Raw genomic sequence first — 22,500 nt, 5'->3', positions numbered from 1 at the left:
GATGATTCCACATCGTCTGTGTTGACGTTTTGTGGGAGAAATGTGAAAATATCAGGTACGTTTAGTCGGCAGCAGCCATCTTGGTTGTTTACAAAAGTCGCTTCCCTCCGCGTCATGGTATAAACCCCGCCCACTACCAAATAATCACTTTGTGATTGGACTGGCAAGTTTTCTGCCGGAAGGGAAATCAACTTCCTAACGTGAAGAGATCCAAGACCGTGAGTCTGGCAGAGGGAATTCAAATGAGCTCCCAGAATTCATCTGGGCCCCAGGCTACTGTAGGTCACCACGTGGAGCAGGAACTCGTGTTACTGGACGTGTTCATGAAATTGAGATTCAGACGACTGAACGTGTCTAACCAAGGAAAGTTCATCAGGCTCAGAACTATGAAGTCCAGGAAAATGTCAAATTCTGCATCGCGAATGAGCGGATGAGAGAATTCAGACTGACAGGACTTAAGAGCGGATTAGTGTCGACAGGAAAAACACAAGAGCCTCCAGATCATTACTGTTGCCTGATTAAGTCCAGAGAGGAGGTTTGTGTTTTTTCCTTTTGTTACGTGCGGATTAACAAAACCAAAATCTGCCCTGAGGGACAATTAAGTCTGAGAGGAAAAAAGAAACGAGGAGACGTCGTGATGTCGAGACGGAATAAAGGAGGCAACAGAAAACAATCTGTCGCTCGGTCAGGATGAGCAACACTAACAGGACGAACTCATGGATCTGAGCAACATCAATATGTCTGATCGACCAAGTAAAAGAGTTTGGTCGCCGGATCATTTATATTTACTGACACGAGTAAACACAACCCGACGTGGTCGTCGGGGACGTACGCAGTGAAACACCAGAGAAGAGAGCACTAATGTTTCCTTCTCCTCAGTCGGCCTCGTGGTTTCCTTCAGTCCGTCTCTTCCTCCGAGCTGCAGCAGCTTCCTTATTAAAACGGATTCAGATTCCGGGGCCCGAAGCTTCTCGTGCACTTACTTTAAATCATCCTGCAGAGGAGCATCTGAGAGGCTAAACGCCTGCATCTGTCTGTCCCCCTTATTTTGTAATTGCCACCATCCCGTATCGATTACGCTCAAAAATCCATTGGGCCTAATGTGATTTCATTAAGATACAGTCCAAGTGACCTGTTCCAAACAAATACATCAGAGCGGAGGGTCGATCTGCGACATTGAAATCCTTGAAGCATTCCACGATTATTTCTTTTTTCTTTTTCTATGTTTCCCATGTGAAAAAAAGTATGAGGTATGGAGCATCCGTCACAGTCGGAGGTGGAATAACCTCAGGTTTTACCACCTGAGGAGCAGAAGCTGAGAGTTGCTTTGCCTCGGTCGTGTCTGAGAGCAGAAGGTCGAGGCTTCACGCTGAGACTCTGAAACCTGGAGACGACTTTGGAGAAAACAACTGGACCAACATCACAGGAAGTCAAGTTTTCATTGATGTGTTCAGAGAGCGAATGGACGCAAGAGGCTTTTAAACCAACAACATGTTCGTGACCTTTATAATCATCACTATGACGACGACATCATTCATCCTTCATTGACAACAACAACAACAACTGCCAGCGATCAACTCAGTTCCAGTCAAACTCACTTCAGCATCTGTTTATGAGGTGAAGTGGAGAATTCTACAATTCCAATAAAATCTAGAAGAAAAAAAATCGTCTGTCACCGGCAGATTTCAACTTTCGAAAACCAGCAGAGCAGCGTGGAGTCCGTCGGCCACCTACCGTACTCGATGTCGTAGAACACGATGAACTTCTGCCAGCGCAGCTCCTCCACCAGCGTCAGCATGACGTCGTTGAGGCGAACCGGCGGCCGGGCGGCGAGCGTGTAGCGCTGCCCGCCGGGGCTCGGGTTGAACTGGCAGGCGGTGCGCGGCGAGCCCTCGGCGTTCCTCTGGATGTACAGGTGGGGGATGTGCATGGCGTCCGTCAGCGACTGCAGGGCGCTGGCCGAGGCGCAGCCCGTCGACGTGACCAACGCCAGGATGCCCTGGTTCATCAGCTCGCAGGCTGCAGAGGCAACAGGAAGAGTTCGTATCACACATCAACAAACCTTTAATGGAGACACAAACTTTAGTCCCTGAGGCGTAAAAAATGCAACTTCAGGATGTGGCGCAACACAAGAAAAGCAACAGCATTCACACAAAAATGAAGAAATTATAATCACATTTATAAGCGCACGCGGAGCAGAGGAGCAGGACTAACGTTAAATGATGCCCTGAGCTCTCGCCAGGCTGCGGCGTCATGAATCCAGCCAAGCGTCCGACAGGTAACACCACTGAGTTTCCCCCGAGCTGACCCACTTCTGAACTAACTAACCTGCACTTTGTCTCAGTGCAGAAGGAGAGCGGATGCTCGGAGGATTAAATAGGCCACACATCCAGTCTGGTAACGCTCAGCTGAAAGGTCAGAATTCACCATTTCTCTCTCCAGGAGGCGTTTGGGAAGAATCAAGAGATTTCCTCACGTGCGGAGACGACGCCCGGATACATCACGACAGGATGTTTGCAGACAAACAATCATCTCTGAGCTCATCGTTTCAACAGGAGCCGAGAACCAACAAACACGTCGCTCCTAGCGAAGGAGTGTGAGATCAACAACAACTGATCAGAAGAAGAACACACGGTGAACGTGAGGAGGCAGGAATACTGTTTGTTCCAGGGGCCACACAGACATTAGCGTTAGCATTAGAATGCTAATCAGCCATGCTCAGTAAACAATGTTTACTTGCACAAATCTCTCAGGCCCAACGGAGCTGATGAACAATCAGCTGAAGTCACACAGACGCTGTCCAGGGCCCAGCGGCGCCACGTTCCGTCCTTCCACCAAGTCGCCTGGAAATCTGCTCTGGAGTTTTTCGCATAATCCTGTTGACAAACAAATAAACCAACCAACCAACAGACGGACAGGAGTGAAAACAACGAGCAGCCTCCGACGTGAGAACAACCCTGACGGTTCTTGCGACCTGGTTCCAGTTCATCTGCTCTGGATGACATGGACATGGAAGGATACTCCAGCTTGTTTGGCCTCTGAACAACTGGCCAGTTCCCACAGTGAAGAGAAACGTCGATGTCCCGCTCACTCAAATAACCACACGGCTCAAAAGTTTGTAAACGGGTGCCGACACTTTACGCTGCCATATTGCTGTGACGTCAATTCTACCAACTCGTTCTACATGGATCTTGCCCGAGTTTCCGATTTGGAATCTTCTCCAACCGGCTCCTGGTTCTTTGCTGCTAACTCAGCGTATCTTCTCCTGCCAGAGCTCCACCTCCACCATCTTCCTGTTCCTCTTGGCCTGCAGCTGCCCCACATGATGCCTACAGTCAAATGTTTTCTGTCTGGACTCTCTTCTCCTTCCAGCCACAAATCTAATCATCTCTCTGATCGTGGGAACCTCTCGAGTGTTTGGCACTTTACTACGTCTCCAGGTTTATTGGCCGATGTCACACACACACACACACACACACACACACACACACACACACACACACACACACACACACACATGTGAGCTCCTCACTCATCCTCTTACTGACCCTCTGGGAGATAAGATCTGGATCAAGTGTAAACGCTCCACGGTTCCTTTGAGTACTGTGACTCATCTGATGTCCACTTCCTGCAGAGACATTTTAGAATCTGTTCTTTTATCTTCTCAGACTGTATCATCGTAAACCTTTTCATGTTTAAACCGTCTCCCTTTGAAGCCCAGACACACGACCCTGCCGGGGGCCACAAGAGCCAGAGCAGGGGGCCAAGCTGCAGACCCAGATCTACTCCTGAATGGTTTTACAGAATCTAAAAGTCTCTGCATGTCTTTAAAACAGAGTTGTACGTAGTTGTTGATATGTGAGTGTCACTCTTTCTGTTTTCCCTGCCTCAGTCATAACCACAGCTTCACACCAACATTACCCAACAAAGATGGATTCACTGTCCAAACCACTGAAACAAATATCTATATAGTATAAGACAGATTCAATTCTCTTTTCTAACAGATATGTGTAGTAAACAACGCAATCTGCCATTTATGTTTCACAATGTACAGCCAGCCAGCCAACCAATCAACAACCAGCCAACCAACCAACCAGTCAACAACTAACCAACCAACAACCAACCAATCAGTCAACCAATCAACAACCAGCCAACCAACCAACCAGTCAACAACTAACCAACCAACAACCAACCAATCAGTCAACCAATCAACAACCAGCCAACCAACCAGCCAATTAACAACCAGTCAACAGCCAACCAGCCAGTCAACATCCAGCCAGTCAGCCAATTAACCAACAAACCAACCACCAGTCATCAAACCATGTCCCTGAATGGGACAGTGTAGGTCGTCCCTGAGTGAAGGATGATGTCATCAAACATGTTAAAAGTGTTTCACAGGAATAAAGTTTTTCGTTGTCATGGCGCCTTAAAGGTGAAATCTTCCCTTAAAAAGCAACTACTACACTTGAAAGTAGACATTTTTTTCTCCTTCACATCTTTCCAAAGCCCCGGGGAGCGGCTGTCTCCTGCCGTGAGCTCCCCTCGCAGGCAGACGTCCACAGTTTAAGCCTCTCAGCAGCTTTCGTCTCCGGTTAGAGCCCGACTCTCTGTGCAGGAGAATAACTGTCCGGACTTAAAGGTCGAGAGATGCTCCAAAGGGCAGCGGGCGTGTTATGACTGAGCTGCTTTCAGGGGGAGGTTAAAAAAACACATATTTATGCAGAGGCAGACGAGCATGAAGCGCAGCCAGGTAGTTTTCCATGAAAGGAATATTAAAAAAGAGCGGAGCAGCTGGCTGGTCGCAGGGACTCGGCCGTTTAATGTTTAATGAGTCAAACTTGGCTGAACTCGGGCTGAATGTCTCCGAGCCGAGAACAAGCGGAGGACGGAGCCGAGGAGGAGATCGTCAACATTCAGCCGCTCGGAACAAAAAGAAGATTCATCTCTATTAAGGGAGAGGCAGCGTCTGCGACGGAGAGTTGACGAGGCAACGAATCCACCAACAAAAATTTAAATGAACGTCTGAAACAGATAATGAGACGAATGTGTGAAAGTGGAGATAATGAACGTGCACTGAAACATTGAGAAAGTAATGTAGGATTAAATTAGTGAGTCTTCTTCATTCCTGGAGGATCAGACTGGAATCAGACTCACTGGAACACTTTAATAAAAATAAATCACTGCCCAGATTTTCCTCAGACTCGACACCTTCACGTGGTTTGTTATCTCCTGTTTTCCTCTGTGGACTTTTACTGAAACAATGGAGGTTGTGTTTTCAATCCTATTTGTTCTCGCTGTCAGCAGGATGCGACAAGCTACTGTACCCACACATTCTAATCAGATCTGGTCAGGAGATTAGTCACAGGCCAAGAAACAGATAGAGGGAGAGAGAAGTTTATTTTCCAGGACTCACTGGTTCAAATTGGCTCTTTGAAAAGAAGCCACAGCGATTTTTACGTTTTCCGTCTGACCACGTTTCAGCACTCCGACTATAAACTGCAGCCAGACTGAGATCACGCGCCGCACATTTGAAGGAACGCAACAAAACTAAATCGAACAGAACCGAGGAACCAAATTAGAAACTAAAAGTCCCTTTTATTCTTTCAAGTTTATGTTTGCGCCACATGGCCCCTCGGATCCGTCAGAAGACTGTGGCAGAAACACCCTAAAACTTACAGACTACAGAAAGATAAAAATGTAATTGGCTGTAACTCAATAGTTATGAGTCTGACTCCAGCAGATTTCAAGCCATTTATGGAAATCTGTAAATATATGGATTATGGCTCACAACAAATCGGAAAAAAGAAAAGAAAAAGAAAAAGCAGAGCTGCACATTTCTTCCAGGAGGCAGATCGAGGTGAAGACGAGGTTTCAGAGCTTCACGAGATGGAAGTCGTCTCTTCGTCTCCGGCTCTGGGATCAAGACCTGAAGTGAAGCAGGTCCAGTTAAGAAAAGGTCACAAACGGCAAAATAAAACTTGACAATGTGAACGTGTCGCTTTGACGACAGAAAGAAGCCGTTAAAAGTACGACTTGGATAATTAGCTCCGCCGAGGACGTTCTGTTTTCACCCCCGTCCAGATTACAGCAAAACTGTACCTATACCGTACCGGATGGATTTCAGTTTAATAAAAAGGCAAGATTACAGAAATGGAGAAACTCAGACAGTAACAAACGGTAAAGAACTCAGGGACATGGACGGGATTCACCAGGGAACAAAGTGCACAGACTACAAACACAAGAGGGCAGAGATAATTGAACGGACGTGAAACACACCACGAGGGCGGCAAACACAAGAAGAGGGACGAATGAGACCCAGGAGAACAGGAAGTGGATGCGAAAATAAAAACAGGAAACCCTGAATTGAAGAGGAACAAAACAAAACGCAGAGAAACTCGAGAATTCACGAGCAATAACGTCCATGAAGAGAGGTCTTCTGAGAGGTCACAAGAGCCACAAAGGGGCCAAAGGAAATCAAATACGTGCAATATACACTGACCAACCTCATGAAAAATGATGCTTTCTTTTCTTTAAATGAAGCTACACGGCAGCGGTTCAATCACACATCTCGCAAATCAATATTTCCACCTCATTGCGGTGAGGGTGTTTTTGCGCCTGATAAGTCTATAAGTCCGGTCCTCGCTCTCTTCTTTCAGCTCTGTGTTTGGTCTCCACCGGCTCCCCACATAATTAGGTGTCGACCGTGGACAGCGGGTTCATAAGAGCTTGTCTGATGAAAACAGCTTCCTGCCGCTGCTTGACGACTTCACCTCCGCAGCCAGAAAAAGCAAATCTGACGAATGAAAATCAAGTAAATTCCCCGTAGAGCTGAGGGGAAGTGCAGACTAGGTGGTGGGCTTGTCCCTACGTGGGACCTTCTTCACTTTGACCCACTGCCGCTGGAAAATTAGACTGATTATTGCAGCTTTAAGAATTATGAAAGTCATTTTCTCCCAGTGAAGCTCAGGTTGTGATCTTTTGTTGACGTCTCTCCACACGACAACAACCATCACATGTCTAATGAGCCTCAGAATATCAGAGACTAAAAATTCACAGTCGGTCCGACGCCCAACTCACCGAGGACCAATTAGAATAATACCCTCGAACGGGACTAATCGCTTCGGAGGCGTCAGGAACACGACGCCCGTAGCTGTTGGCATAACTCACTCAGCAAGCCGAGCTAAAAAAATGATCTGGGCTGCGACGTGACTCACTCGCTCTGCGAGTCCACAGTGACTCATAGTTTCATCTGTTGCTAAATGAAGCCTGCGCAATATTTAGGCGAAGCGACTCCCGGCGCGTCCTAATGACACTTACAGAGTGACTCCCACCAGCCGGCGGGAGACAGAAGCCATTAGAGTCTGATCCAGACAGAGATCTGCCTCCCTCTGCTTCTCTCCTCGTTCCCGTGATCTTTATCAATATCTCGCCTCCAAATGAGCTCAGAGACACAAAACACACTCATTTTCTCCTTGAGAGGAGTGCATCACTGCACTCCCTCCGTCGCTACGCCGTCTCAGACACTACAGTGTTTTATGGATGCGGCGTCTGCTTCGTGAAACAACACCGCATTCAGGAATGATCAGACTGGAACTTGCAGAAGTGATTTGTCGGAGATGTAAACATTCCTACAGCTGCGAGCGTGTTCATCGGGTAAACAGATGGTTTTCAGAAACCAGAAGCCCAACGAGGCGGTTGTGCAAACCTCGTATGTGACGGTATTATGGAGTTGAAGAACTAGCTGCAGCTGCTCCTGTAGTTAGTTTCTTGTCTATGGAAAAATACATGACTCCAATTAGTTTCAACCTTTTTTTCCATCTAAACCACAATATTAAGATTGTATTTTTTGTAAAGAAGATTAATGGGAAATTAAAAAGTGTATCTTCAAAATACCAAAATGAGTAATTGATTAGATGTGTGTTTACAAAAGTAAAATTAAAGTAAATGCAAACTACGGCGTCTGATACATTCAAGATTTTTGGTTAAACACAATGTTGCAGTGTTGGATTTTATAGATACAAACTTCAGACTGATGAAGAACTCACAATTAAACATTCAACATTTGTGTCAACGCAAAGTTCACTTGTTGCTCAAACCTTTACTTGAGTACAACAGTTACAACTACAAGACACGTAGACCTTTTCTGCAACTGACTCAACTGAATCTCTGTTTTGTGGCGTCCCACAGGGTTCTATCCTGGGCCCGGTTCCATTTTCATTGCACTTGCTTCCTCCGGGTCGATAAAAAGTCATTTTAATGGCATCTCCTACAATAATGATGATATTCAACTATACATTTTCATGTTTCAAACCTATTTGATGTACTAAACTGCCTCTTTGTCCACAGCTGGACAGTGACAGAGGGACAGAGGGTCTTAATTCGTATTACTGCCCCAGATAGCCACATCTTGTCCTACTCCCCATTTTCTTTATGTTTCTTGGCATCAACCACTTGTGGCGTTTAAACTTTAAACAGCAGCTCAAGACCCATTTGTTCAGACTTTGTTTTGTTTGTCTCTTTAATTGCTACTTTGGTTTATGAATCCATGTGAGAACCTGGAATCTGCTGAGCACGTAGCAGACAACGGGCCTCGGTCCGCGCAGCCTCAGACATTCTGCTCTTCTACTGATCGGAAATAAAGAATCTTAACGAGTGACCCTCGTTTTTAACAGCGTGCACTCGTATCAGATCAGCTGTTCATCCAGCTGTTGCTTTTAATCTCACCTCCGCCTCTTTCACGCTCTCTGGCTCCGTGAATCACGACGGCGGCTGGATTGTTTTCAAGTTACTGCAGCACAACGAGAGGGGAAATGAGATTCATTCATGTGTCACGCAGAGGTCGGGGAAGCACAGACGATCGATAGGTAATGGAAACACATGGTGCGACTGGCATAACCAAACAAAAGAATTAGTGCTACGAGGCTCGGGCCTTATCGAACAGACCACTGGCTTTGTCCCCGTCTGCCGTCTATCTTTAAATCACATGATGGTTTCCTTACTGTATTAATCCACCATGTCTTCATGTAAATGAGGATTTGTTTCGCCGCCGTCGATGCACACACCAGCTCGAGTCTCAAGCTGGTGTGTCGTTCTTCTGTTTGAAGAGGAACGTGTCAGGATTCAATACCACAGCTGGTTCTTTCAAACACGAGTCCAGCAGAGACAAGTGTCCAACTCAAACAAGCAGGAAACACCTGCAGGGACACGAGTCAACGGTTAATCCAGATTAAACCAAAACGTTTAATCCAGAAAAGTTTGGTGAAATCGAACCGAAGTAGCCCCCTACGTTTTCCTTCCCGTCTCGACCCCTCGGACAGTTTTTAGTTCCGTCAGCGATGTCGCTGTGATTCCCGATCGCAGCCGTTCGACCACGACGGGATCACGACGGAGACGAATCCCGGATGAACCCTCAGATCTGAGCGGCGGGCGCCACCAGAGTCGAGCCGTCGCTCCAGGTCACTACAGCCACCTCTTGTACTCTGTCACTGACATCTCTCTCTTCTTCACCACCTCCTTTTCATCCGTCCTCCTTTCATCATCCTCTGAAGTAAATCTCTCCATCACCTCGCGTCCCCTCCTTCTTACTCTCAACTTCTCATCTCCCTCCTTCCCTCCCTCGTTTCCTCTCGTCTTCTGAAGGTTCCTGTCTTTCATCTGCAGAAGTGTGTAAGTGCAGTCACCCCCCCTCAGCTCCGCCGACCGAGCTGAAGAGCTGAGAAGATTTTAAATCAGAATCCAGAGAGAAAATCACAACCTAGAAAATACTATGGTTCCTGATTGGCAGTTTCTGACGCTGCGTTTGCTTTGGGGGTTTGTCGAACGATGTGAGTTTAACAACAGAGGACGTGTGAGGAAGACGACGGGGACGAGAGGACGACGACGGGGATTAGGGGAAGACGAGAGGACGATGACGGGGACGAGGGGAAGACGAGAGGAAGACGCCTGGGACGAGGGGAAGACGACGGGGACGAAGGGATGGGGACTTACTTATATGAATTATGATTATATATCATCCGTTTTTTTTCTCGACGGGGACGAGAGGACGGGGACGTGGGGAAGACGACGGGGGCGAGAGGAAGACGACGGGGACGTATTTATATGATTTATGATTATATATTATCCATTTTTTGTCTCTACGGGGACGAGGGGACAACGACAGGGACGAGAGGAAGACGACAGGGACGAGGGGACGACGACGGGGATGGGGACGGGGACGAGGGGAAGACACCGGGGACGAGGGGATGACTACGGGGACGACGACAGGGACGAGAGGAAGACGACAGGGACGAGGGGACGGCGACGGGGACGAGGGGATGACTACGGGGACGACGACAGGGACGAGAGGAAGACGACTGGGACGAGAGGACGACGACTGGGACGAGAGGAAGACGACGGGGACGTATTTATATGATTTATGATTATATATTATCCATTTTTTGTCTCTACGGGGACGAGGGGACAACGACAGGGACGAGAGGAAGACGACAGGGACGAGGGGACGACGACGGGGACGAGGGGATGACTACGGGGACGACGACAGGGACGAGAGGAAGACGACGGGGACGAGAGGAAGACGACGGGACTACGACGGGGACGACGACGGGGACGAGAAGACGACTGGGACGAGAGGAAGACGACGGGGACGAGAGGAAGATGACGGGGACGAGAGGAAGACGACGGGACGACGACGGGGACGAGAAGACGACGGGGACGAGGGGACAACGAGAGGAAGACGACGGGGACGACGACGGGGACCAGGGGAAGACGAGAGGACGACGACGTGGAGGAGAGGACGACGGGTGGAAGACAACGGGGACGAGAGGAAGACGACGAGGACGACGACGGAGACAAGAGGAAGACGACAGGGACGTATTTATATGATTTATGATTGTATATTATCCGTTTTTGTCTGTTCGTGCTCCTTTGTTTGAGTCTCACTTCATTACTGTCTGATTTCATATCTTCCCTGTGAAGACGTTTGCAACATGGGTAAGAAGAAATTTACACAAATAAAGTTTCTTATAATTTTTTCTTTAAATTCAACCTTTTCTTCGCAGCTAGTGAATGTGGTTCAACTGCAGCTTTTTATAATAACTTTTGACATTTGGTAAAAATTTTATATAAATTGAAATATATTTTTATATACTTAAATCAATCAGTCAATCAATCGATCAACAATGCTTAACAGAAGAGTAAGCTTTTAAGAGAGCTGGAAGAAGAACACTGTCGTACATCTCATGAATATTCAATGAGTAAACAGAGAAGCAGGTAAACACAGATACAGATGAAACGATAAACTGATAAAATACTAGAAGAGAAGAGAAAATGGTAAATATAAAATAATACAACCCGAAAGGAGAGGAGTTTTGAAATATGAAAAACCACAGATGGAAGTGGGTTTTTAAAAGGAAAATAAGAATTAGATTAAGAGGATTCACCAGGAGAACATTCGAGGATGAAAAGACAAATAAATGAATTTAATGAAAAAAAATCGAATTAAAAGTCTTGAGTTTGCTTTTAAAAACTTTTAAAAATCTGCAGACGAGTGCAGGTACTTGACCAGCGAATATGAAACATGTACTGAACAACAAGGGCAAACACACACACACACACACACACACACACACACACACACACTAACACACACACACACACACTCTGCCCTCGCATCTCATCTTTCACTTCGGCCCGATGGGGTCTTCATTCCTCTCATGCTTAATTAAACTATCTATCTCCATGGATCTGTAGCTCCATTACCCATAACACCCTGCTGCACCACCACAACACCACCCCACTGACCCCCCCCCCCCCCCCCCCACGAGCCGCTGCCGCACGACGTCTCCGTTAATAAGGGGATGAAATTAATGACCTACAGGCTAATAATGCTGCAGAGCCAGACTTTATTATGGCCGACGCTCCCCAGGCCCCCGACCACCGGCCCCCGGCACTGCATCACCCTGTGTGTGTGTGTGTGTGTGTGTGTGTGTGTGTGTGTGTGTGTCCACATGGATTGTCTTTACAATGGTGCGTCCATATAAAGGCCATGTTGAAATAAAAACAAACAGCTGGAGTCATGACAAGCTAAGATTAGAACCATAATGTTAGTTAAACGTTGCATGTTACTGTTGACATATACAGAAACTGTATATAAAGACGATCAGTGACTGTATATAAAGACGATCAGTGACTGTATATAAAGACGATCACTGACTGTATATAAAGACGATCAGTGACTGTATATAAAGACGATCAATGACTGTATATAAAGACGATCAGTGTCTGTATATAAAGACGATCAGTGACTGTATATAAAGACGATCACTGACTGTATATAAAGACGATCACTGACTGTATATAAAGACGATCAGTGACTGTATATAAAGACGATCAGTGACTGTATATAAAGACGATCACTGACTGTATATAAAGACGATCACTGACTGTATATAAAGACGATCACTGACTGTATATAAAGACGATCAGTGACTGTATATAAAGACGATCACTGACTGTATATAAAGATGATCAGAGACTGTATATAAAGACGATCACTGACTGTATATAGAGACGATCACTGACTGTATATAAAGACGATCAGTGACTGTATATAAAGACGATCACTGACTGTATATAAAGACGATCACTGACTGTATATAAAGACGATCAGTGACTGTATATAAAGACGATCAGTGACTGTATATAAAGACGATCACTGACTGTATATAAAGATGATCAGAGACTGTATATAAAGAAGATCACTGACTGTATATAAAGACGATCAGTGACTGTATATAAAGACGATCAGTGACTGTATATAAAGACGATCAATGACTGTATATAAAGACGATCACTGACTGTATATAAAGACGATCAGTGACTGTATATAAAGACGATCAGTGACTGTATATAAAGACGATCACTGACATATATAAAGACGATCAGTGACTGTATATAAAGATGATCACTGACTGTATATAAAGACGATCAGAGACTGTATATAAAGACGATCACTGACTGTATATAAAGACGATCACTGACTGTATATAAAGACGATCACTGATATATATAAAGACGATATTCAGCCTCTTGTGGTCAAAGTGAGTATTACAACAACAGCGGCAGAGGAAAACTACTTCCCTCTCTTCGCTCTGAAGGGAGAATAAATTCTGCTGAGTGGTGAATTATTTCTCTCACATCATAAAAAGGTAATTTGATTCTGTTTTAATATAATTAATATTGATCGATGCCTTTAAAAACCCGGCGCAACCATCAATTCAAATAAAAGACTGCGGCTGAATTCAACCCAGACCATAAATCACCTCTCAGTCGTGCAACGGCGGCTCATAGACGGCGGTAAGCTCCGTCTCAGGTGAGGGCGATGACAGCTCATCAACATGATTGACAGGTTCGTCAGCTGACAGGAAGGAGGGCGGGGCTAACAGCAGAGCACCTGTCTCCAGCATGTGATGCAGCAGCAGCCGGTGGCGGAAGGTCGGCGCCGGCGTCAGGGAATCACGGATCCTGCGTGAGCATCGAGACACGAGCTCGTTCCGCTGCGCCGCTCGACCTCTGACCCTTGAACACGGTGAAGACGAGCGATTCGCTCACAGTCCCGCAGGTGACGGGTTGTTAGTGAGAAGTCAAAGAGCCGTTTCCTCATCATGAGACTAAACAGCATGGAGCATTAAATGGTGCAGGCGTCCGTGAGCGTGTGTGTGTGTGTGTGTGTGTGTGTGTGTGTGTGTGTGTGTGAGGCAGAGGGAGGGGGAGGGCGTCAGGGCGACGGGTTAATGATGTATTATAAAGAGCGGGACGTCCCCCGGCGTCATTCATCACCATGAGACAGCTGAGGTACGGAGCCATCAGTCAACTACCACTAACACTAGAGACAGAGAGACAGACAGACAGACAGACAGACAGACAGAGAGAGAGAGACAGACAGACAGACAGAGAGAGAGAGACAGACAGACAGACAGACAGAGAGAGACAGACAGACAGACAGACAGAGAGAGAGAGACAGACAGACAGACAGACAGACAGAGAGAGAGAGACAGACAGACAGACAGACAGAGAGACAGACAGATAGACAAAGAGAGAGAGAGACAGAGAGAGAGAGAGACAGACAGACAGACAGACAGAGAGAGACAGACAGACAGACAGACAGACAGACAGACAGAGACAGACAGACAGACAGAGAGACAGACAGACAGACAGACAGACAGAGACAGAGACAGACAGACAGACAGAGAGAGACAGACAGACAGAGAGACAGACAGATAGACAAAGAGAGAGAGAGACAGAGAGAGACAGACAGACAGACAGACAGACAGACAGACAGACAGAGACAGACAGACAGACAGACAGACAGACAGACAGAGAGAGACAGACAGACAGACAGACAGATCTGGACACATTCAGACTGTAAATAAAGACGGACGACATGACGGCTCTCAAAAGTGAAGCCAAATCATGATGATTGCCCCCTGGTGTCTGGCGGCAGAATATGTCATAAGCCCCGCCCCCTTTCTATATCTGCCTTTCAGTTTCATAAATGACAGAAAAGTGAATCTGAACATTTCAGAGACACTGAAACAAAAAACCCAGCAGATCAAATGTTAATGTAAATGCCGCCCTACCCACAATGCATCTCTTCACACGGTCATCAAGCACTTGGTAGGGTGAAGTCAACAGAAGTTTAACTAATGAATCAAAACGAAGGAGAAATAAACCACATCACATCTCTTCATGTGGCAACTGTCCAACGACCACGTCTACTGACGAGGACGTGGCTCCGACCTGGTGTCGAGTCCCTGCTGCTAATCCACAGTTACATTTAAAGACGTGACAGTCTGGCGTCGTGAGATTGCGACGCTCCGAGCACACGGGATTAAAACCTCCTCCGTTACGTCCGCCCGCGGCGCCGCCCGACGCACGAGGCCTTCTCGTGTCAAAGGTCGTTCAATGTATCGATTCCTTCGCAGAGGATTTTCCGTAACGTTGGCGGAGGAATTTCCACCTGAATCGTTCAATGACGGCAGACGAGTCGCACACGTGGTTGAACACGTGACCCACGTGCTGCAGCGGCCGAGGTTCGAATCCGACGCTGTGGTTTACTGCAGGTACAGTAAGCCCCTCCCCCTCCCCCTCCGCTGTATCTGACACAAAACAAATCAGAGTCGCGAGCAGCTGCTCATGAGACGAGTCGCTCTGAATTCAAACTCCTGATCTGTTTATTCTCCCCAAAAAAAAACAACAGCCGCTAAGACGAGAAGATAAAACTGCCAATTTACAGATTTTGTGAAGCTTGAAATATTCATCTGACGCTGGCGCGTCTTCGTGTCGACAGAGGAATGAAACGAGTCAGACGCACAATCCTGGATCTCCGTCTTCTGTTTGTCTGGGAGGCGTCTGCTCACGGAGGAACACACGCGGCGAGGTGGCGTCCGGCGTCAGCACGCCGTCGAGCCCGATGGGGAAACCAAAGAGTCGTCTTGAGTTGTTTTGTCCGTTGTTGTGTTTGATGTGATCGGTGACTTTCTTTTCTTTTCTCCTCCTCCTCCCCTCAGGACGGCGAGCCGCGTCACGTCGTGGCGAGGAGCAGCGGCGGAGCGGTTCGGAGGGTTTGGAGGGCGCCGCTTGTTTGTGCAGCCTCGGCGGGCGAAGGAGCGAGGCGATGAGTTCAACTGGAGGAGGCTGCGCTCACCACGCGGAGGAGAGACGAGCGAGAGGGAAGCGAGTTCTGTGGTCACAAGGAACCAGCTCCTTCAGAGCCGCCATGTTGCATGTGATTGAAGTGAAAGTCCTTAACGTCTTGCTCCTGTTAATAATCAGCTCAGCGGTTCTGATTTATGCCCGTGGCCCAACAGCAGAACCGGTTTTGATTAAAATGTCAAAAGATATATTTATTATCGACACCGACAAAAGATCAAATACCAAAATAGCGTTTGAGAACATTTTGATGTTTCCATTAGATTAATTGAGTCAAAACGCTCCTCGCTCATTCTCCTGTAATGAATCACAGCTCCACACATCTGAAGGAAACGTCTCCGTCTGATCACAGACCTGAGGAACCTGAGGAGGAAAGTGGATCTGGCTGCTGCTGCTCTTGGCAGCGGCGTCGGCCTGTTTCAGCTGCTGGCAGGTGAAACCAACAAGTTAATAATCATGACTTTATTTATTTAAACATACATTTATCATCTAATTATGATGAACGATCGGTTCGTCGCTCGCAGCAGCAACTCGCCGCTCGGCTGCAGAAGCGCTGCGATCTGACCAGACACATCCAGAGTTCAGACTGAATCTCTGCTCAGCCCTGAGGGGAGAGGGAGATATCTCCTCCTCCTCCTCCTCCTCCTCCTCCTCCTCCTCCTCCTCCTCCCCCAGGAGCCGAGCAGCCCGGTGGTTCCTGTCAGCTCTCACAAGCAGCTGAGAGGAGGGTCGGAGGTCAGCGCCTCATCCCAGAAACAGAGCAGCGTCTGGGGGGAAGCGAGGCCCAGCGGAGACGCTGCACATCAAGGACAAGCTCCTTTTTTGCACATGACAGAAAAAGAGGGGGGGGGTGTTGAAAGAAGAGTGTGAGAGAAGGGAAGGGGGAGGAGAGAGTAGGTCAGAGGGATGAGGATGGATGGAAGGAGACAAACAGGGTGATAGCAAAGGAGGAGTAAGACAGAGACTAAGGTTAGGAAGCGAGGGAGAATAACAGGTGTAAAGGAAAGATGTGATGAGGAGAGGAGGAGAAAGAAGGAGAGGATGTAGGTCCGAGAGGAGAGAAGGAGAGGAGGAAAGAGAAGGAGAGGATGTAGGTCCGAGAGGAGAGAAGGAGAGGAGGAAAGAGAAGGAGAGGAGGAAAGAGAAGGAGAGGATGTAGGTCCGAGAGGAGAGAAGGAGAGGAGGAAAGAGAAGGAGAGGATGTAGGTCCGAGAGGAGAGAAGGAGAGGAGGAAAGAGAAGGAGAGGAGGAAAGAGAAGGAGAGGATGTAGGTCGGAGAGGAGAGAAGGAGAGGAGGAAAGAGAAGGAGACGAGGAAAGAGAAGGAGAGGATGTAGGTCGGAGAGGAGAGAAGGAGAGGAGGAAAGACAAGGAGAGGAGGAAAGAGAAGGAGAGGATGTAGGTCCGAGAGGAGAGAAGGAGAGGAGGAAAGAGAAGGAGAGGATGTAGGTCCGAGAGGAGAGAAGGAGAGGAGGAAAGAGAAGGAGAGGAGGAAAGAGAAGGAGAGGAGGAAAGAGAAGGAGAGGAGGAAAGAGAAGGAGACGAGGAAAGAGAAGGAGAGGAGGAAAGAGAAGGAGAGGATGTAGGTCCGAGAGGAGAGAAGGAGAGGAGGAAAGAGAAGGAGAGGAGGAAAGAGAAGGAGAGGATGTAGGTCCGAGAGGAGAGAAGGAGAGGAGGAAAGAGAAGGTAGGAGAGGAGGAGAGTGGACATAGGAGGAGACAATGAAGGAATGAGGAGATGAGGAGGAGAGGATGTAGGTCCGAGAGGAGGAAAGAGAAGATATGAGAGAAGGAGAGGAGGAAAGAGAAGCCCTCCCACTACAATTATACCTGTGAAATATCTATACCTATAAAAATCTATACATATGAAATAACTAAACCTATAAATATCTATAGCTATAAAAAGATGCTGCTTTCATAAGAAGAGCCCTGATATCAAAACACGTATTAATCATCTGAAGTGGTTCGTGTATTTGTGATTTGATAACAAAAGGTTAAACGGTGAAGTTGTTACCAGATCAGACCGGATTGAATCAAATAATATAAAGATGATGTTGGCATGTACGTTATTACTGCGTCGCCGTGAAGTTAATGTGAAAATGTATCCGGGAGGAAAAGCAATAAAAGCTGCAGAGGCGCACGTTGAAATCTGATTTAAAAGGACGACCGGGTCGTTTCCTGCTCGCTGACATTCAACAGCCGAGGACGAGAAGCACGAACATGAAACAAGGAGAATCCCACCGACGCTCGGAGACGCAACAGGAGCGACGCCGACACATGTAATAACTCATCATCGTCTCAGCTGCGACTGTACTGCCGCAACGCTCAAGGACAAAAACATGTGAGGCAATAACAGAGGGAATGTTGCAAACCTCTGGATGAACGTCAGTACAGTAGATCTGGAGATCTGAAGGACAGAATAAATAACACCTGGGTTTAAATACCAAAAATCTGCACCAAAGCAGCTTTGAAATACCAGTGGATTCTGGAATCCAAAGAAAAACATCAGTCAATACAGTAAATACAGTAAATCAAACCGAGACTGCAATACCACAATGTGTTGGGATAAAACAAACCAGAGTATTTTTCCAAACCAGGACAGAAATACAAACGAATATTAGGCCATGAAATAGTTTGAACATCAGGGAATAATGGACCAAAGGAATGTCACAGGGCAGCTGAACATCAGTGAGTCTCGTGGAAAACTATAGCTAATAAAAATATAAAAAATAATAATGGGAATATTGGATCAGACCAGGTCTTAAATACCAGTTCATACTGGATCAAACTGTGGCTAAAACATCAGTGTAAATTCACAACACCAAGGCTGAAAGATCAATGAGATAGATAATGGATCAAACCAGGGTTAAAACACTAATAGATAATGGATCAAACCAAGATTAAAACACCAATAGATAATGGATCAAACCAGGGTTAAAACACTAATAGATAATGGATCAAACCAAGGTTAAAACACCAATAGATAATGGATCAAACCAGGGTTAAAACACCAATAGATAATGGATCAAACCAGGGTTAAAACACCAATAGATAATGGATCAAACCAGGGTTAAAACACCAATAGATAATGGATCAAACCAGGGTTAAAACACCAATGGATAATGAATCAAACCAGGGTAAGAAAAAATAAGATAAGATAATGGATTAAAACAGTGTTGAAACAGCAGAGAACATTGGATCTGACCAAGGCAAAGAGAATGTTGGACCAATGGGCGAACTGGTGATTGGGGAAGGTGAAATGCATTCTGGGGAATGTATTTTGTTTGTTTCAAGAAAAGACCAGAGCGATGGATCTACACTGAAGCAGATTTCATCACTTCACTGGATGATTTCATCAGAGGTGAAGATAAATCTGATGCAACGTGTTACAGGATCAATACAAACTTTCATTCTCAGCCTCTGAAGCAGATGCAACGAGGAAATCAAAACCCTTTCATCTAAAACATCACCTTTGCCTAAATATTAATATTATATTTTGATAAGATCAATAAACTAAAAACTAACTTACGCTGCTGATATTGAGTAAAAAAAAAAAAAAAAGTTAAATTAAAGAAGTGTAAAACTTCAGCTCCCGTTTACTCGTCTATTGCAGGAAATAAAGACATAAACCAGCAGGATTTAATAAGGAATCAGTGAAACTAATAGATCAGAGGAGGAATCAGGGTGAAACAATCTTCAACTGCCTCCAACAGCAGCCTGGTATGAACTGTTGTAACCCGTCTGCAGATATTTCATGATGCGAGCGTCGGCTGGTTTCTGCCTCCAGCAAACAGCCTGAAACTACAACAAACGCCCACGAGGCTCGGCAGAGAAACACAACTGTGGAAACTGATCCACTGTGGAAGATGAAACAGGGGTTCTGTGATTCTCTGATCCGAGCATCAGCTGCTTTTCTCTCTTTTGCATCATCGTAAACAGAATCTCTGCGTTTCCAGAACGTGGGTTTGACAAAACAAGAGAAATGACGACGTCACTGCAACAACGTGAATGAACCAATTGATTGAACCAGGTTTAGAAAACCATCAGATAATGGATTGAACCAGTGTTAAAACACCATCAGATAATGGATTGAACCAGGGTTAAAACACCATCAGATAATGGATTGAACCAGGGTTAAAACACCATCAGATAATGGATTGAACCAGGTTTAGAACACCATCAGATAATGGATTGAACCAGTGTTAAAACACCATCAGATAATGGATTGAACCAGGGTTAAAACACCATCAGATAATGGATTGAACCAGGTTTAGAACACCATCAGATAATGGATTAAACCAGGGTTAAAACACCATCAGATAATGGATTGAACCAGGGTTAAAACACCATCAGATAATGGATTGAACCAGGGTTAAAACACCATCAGATAATGGATTTAACCAGGGTTAGAACACCTTCAGATAATGGATTGAACCAGTGTTAAAACACCATCTGATAATGGATTGAACCAGGGTTAAAACACCATCAGATAATGGATTTAACCAGGGTTAAAACACCATTAGATAATGGATTGAACCGGAGGTTAAAACACCATTAGATAATGGATCGAACCATGGTTAAAACACCATTAGATAATGGATCGAACCAGGGTTAAAACACCATTAGATAATGGATCGAACCAGGGTTAAAACACCATTAGATAATGGATTAAACCAGGGTTAAAACACCATTAGATAATGGATTGAACCAGGTTTAGAACACCATCAGATAATGGATTGAACCAGGGTTAAAACACCATCAGATAATGGATTGAACCAGGGTTGAAACACCATCAGATAATGGATTGAACCAGGGTTAAAACACCATCAGATAATGGATTTAACCAGGGTTAGAACACCTTCAGATAATGGATTGAACCAGTGTTAAAACACCATCTGATAATGGATTGAACCAGGGTTAAAGCACCATCAGATAATGGATTTAACCAGGGTTAAAACACCATTAGATAATGGATTGAACCGGAGGTTAAAACACCATTAGATAATGGATTGAACCAGGGTTAAAACACCATTAGATAATGGATTGAACCAGGGTTAGAACACCATTAGATAATGGATTAAACCAGTGTTAAAACACCATCTGATAATGGATTAAACCAGTGTTAAAAAATAAGTGTTTTACAGATTATTTGAAGATTAAAAGTCAGATTAACGTAGTGTCATTGGAAAACACATAACTGATGGTTGGTTGAGGGCACGTGTGTGTGGGTGGGCGGGGCCTACTCTACCATCACTACGTCACAGACTCTGACTCCACAGGACGTCACCAGGAGGAAGTGGAGACGTGTCGCCCAGAGTCTCACTCACTCACGCACGCACACACACACACACGCACACACACACACACACACACACACACACACACATGCACAAAGGATTTTAGCGAGAGGTGAAGGATAGAGATGCTGTGATGGAGAATGTAACATGGATTCAAGTGTTTTTTCTTCATATATGGTGTGTGTGTGTGTGTGTGTGTGTGTGTGTGTGTGTGTGTGTGTGTGTGTGTGTGTGTGTGGGTGTGTGTGTGTGTGTGTGTGTGTATACATTGTCCTCTTATGATGGTGATGATGATCTTTGCTGGATGTCGCTCTCATGTCTCCTTCACGGGAGACTTGTCACAGAGGGACACTATTGTGCGAGTGGCGTCATAAAGACACAACTACACACACACACACACACACACACACACACACACACCTAGTGGTGTAAATCAAAGCAACAAGCAGCTGCGGTCGCTGTAGGAAGGAAAAGAGAGAGAGCGATGTGAAGGACGAGCGGACGCCGAGCGTGGCAGCTGTAATAAATCCTCCCTGAGCCGTTTTCTCTCTCTGGTGTTTGTGTCCGTCCGACTCATCGGTCGATCGATGCCTCGCTCCCACCAACTCTAATTCCACCTCAGATTGGTATTAATGACAGTTCAGGGGGGAGAAGAACAAAAAACAAGAGTTGAAGGAAGTCGGAGGCCAGGAACCTCAGACCCAGGATGTGTCGCCGTTCAGAAACTCTGCAGCTCTGGACCTGAAACGTCTGATGCGTGTCCAGGTCGACCGGGAGCGACCGCCACTACACAAGGTCGTGAGACACAATACACCAATCAGAGCCTCCCGTCCCTCTATAACGTCCAGCCATTGCTCCGTGGCTCATTGCCATCATGAGGACCGGTAATATTTGTAACAATGTTTCAGTGTTTACAGTCGAGAAGAAGCAGCTTCTCACTTCATCGTGTGTCTCAACATTCCCAGTTCCGCCCACACGAGGCGTTTCTGAATCACTGAAGCAACAAGACGTGTTCTGTAGGAAGAGAGTATTATCATTATCATCATTATTATTATTATTATTATTATTATTATTATTATTATTATTATTATTACATTCTGCAAAAGAACTTCCACTAACCGCGGACTGAAATTCAAATATGATATAATCAATAATCATCATTGGAGCAGTTTCATGGAACGTTAGAAACGTCCCCAGACAAAACAAGTCTATAGAAACATGATGAACAGTTTCTTGTTCATCTCCTCTTCCTCCTCCTCCTCCTCTTCTTCCTCCTCCTCCTCCTCCTCCTCCTCATCCTCTTCTTCCTCCTCCTCATCCTCTTCCTCCTCCTCTCCCTCTTCCTCCTCCTCTTCTTCCTCCTCTTCCTCCTCCTCCTCTTCCTCCTCTTCCTCCTCCTCTCCCTCTTCCTCCTCCTCTTCTTCCTCCTCTTCCTCCTCCTCCTCTTCCTCCTCTTCCTCCTCCTCCTCCTCATCCTCTTCCTCCTCTTCCTCTTCT

At 46.1% G+C, this 22,500-nt stretch overlaps 1 protein-coding gene and 1 long non-coding RNA gene across 4 annotated transcripts in view; both read right to left on the bottom strand.

Annotated features, from left to right (window-relative positions):
* grid1b (glutamate receptor, ionotropic, delta 1b) overlaps positions 1–22,500 on the bottom strand; it is a 250,922-nt gene that overhangs the window by 85,440 nt on the left and 142,982 nt on the right. For both annotated transcript variants that reach the window (XM_035612110.2, XM_047327825.1), the window contains exon 3: positions 1,735–2,019. In XM_035612110.2, coding sequence (XP_035468003.2) covers positions 1,735–2,019 — 285 coding nt within the window. The remainder of the gene's footprint in view (positions 1–1,734; positions 2,020–22,500) is intronic.
* Positions 15,207–18,606, bottom strand: LOC118287222. Of its 2 annotated transcripts, XR_007029857.1 has the most exons (3): positions 18,283–18,606; positions 18,079–18,113; positions 15,207–16,525 (listed from the first exon to the last, which is right to left on the bottom strand). It is a non-coding gene; the product is annotated as an uncharacterized LOC118287222 (long non-coding RNA). The 2 variants fall into 2 exon arrangements; XR_004785606.2 differs by having other exon boundaries at positions 18,079–18,606.

This window comes from Scophthalmus maximus, chromosome 16, assembly GCF_022379125.1.
Source record: "Scophthalmus maximus strain ysfricsl-2021 chromosome 16, ASM2237912v1, whole genome shotgun sequence".
NCBI classification, from domain to species: Eukaryota; Metazoa; Chordata; class Actinopteri; order Pleuronectiformes; family Scophthalmidae; genus Scophthalmus; species Scophthalmus maximus.
Note: the sequence above shows the minus strand (reverse complement) of the source record. Positions and strands in the feature narration are given on the sequence as shown.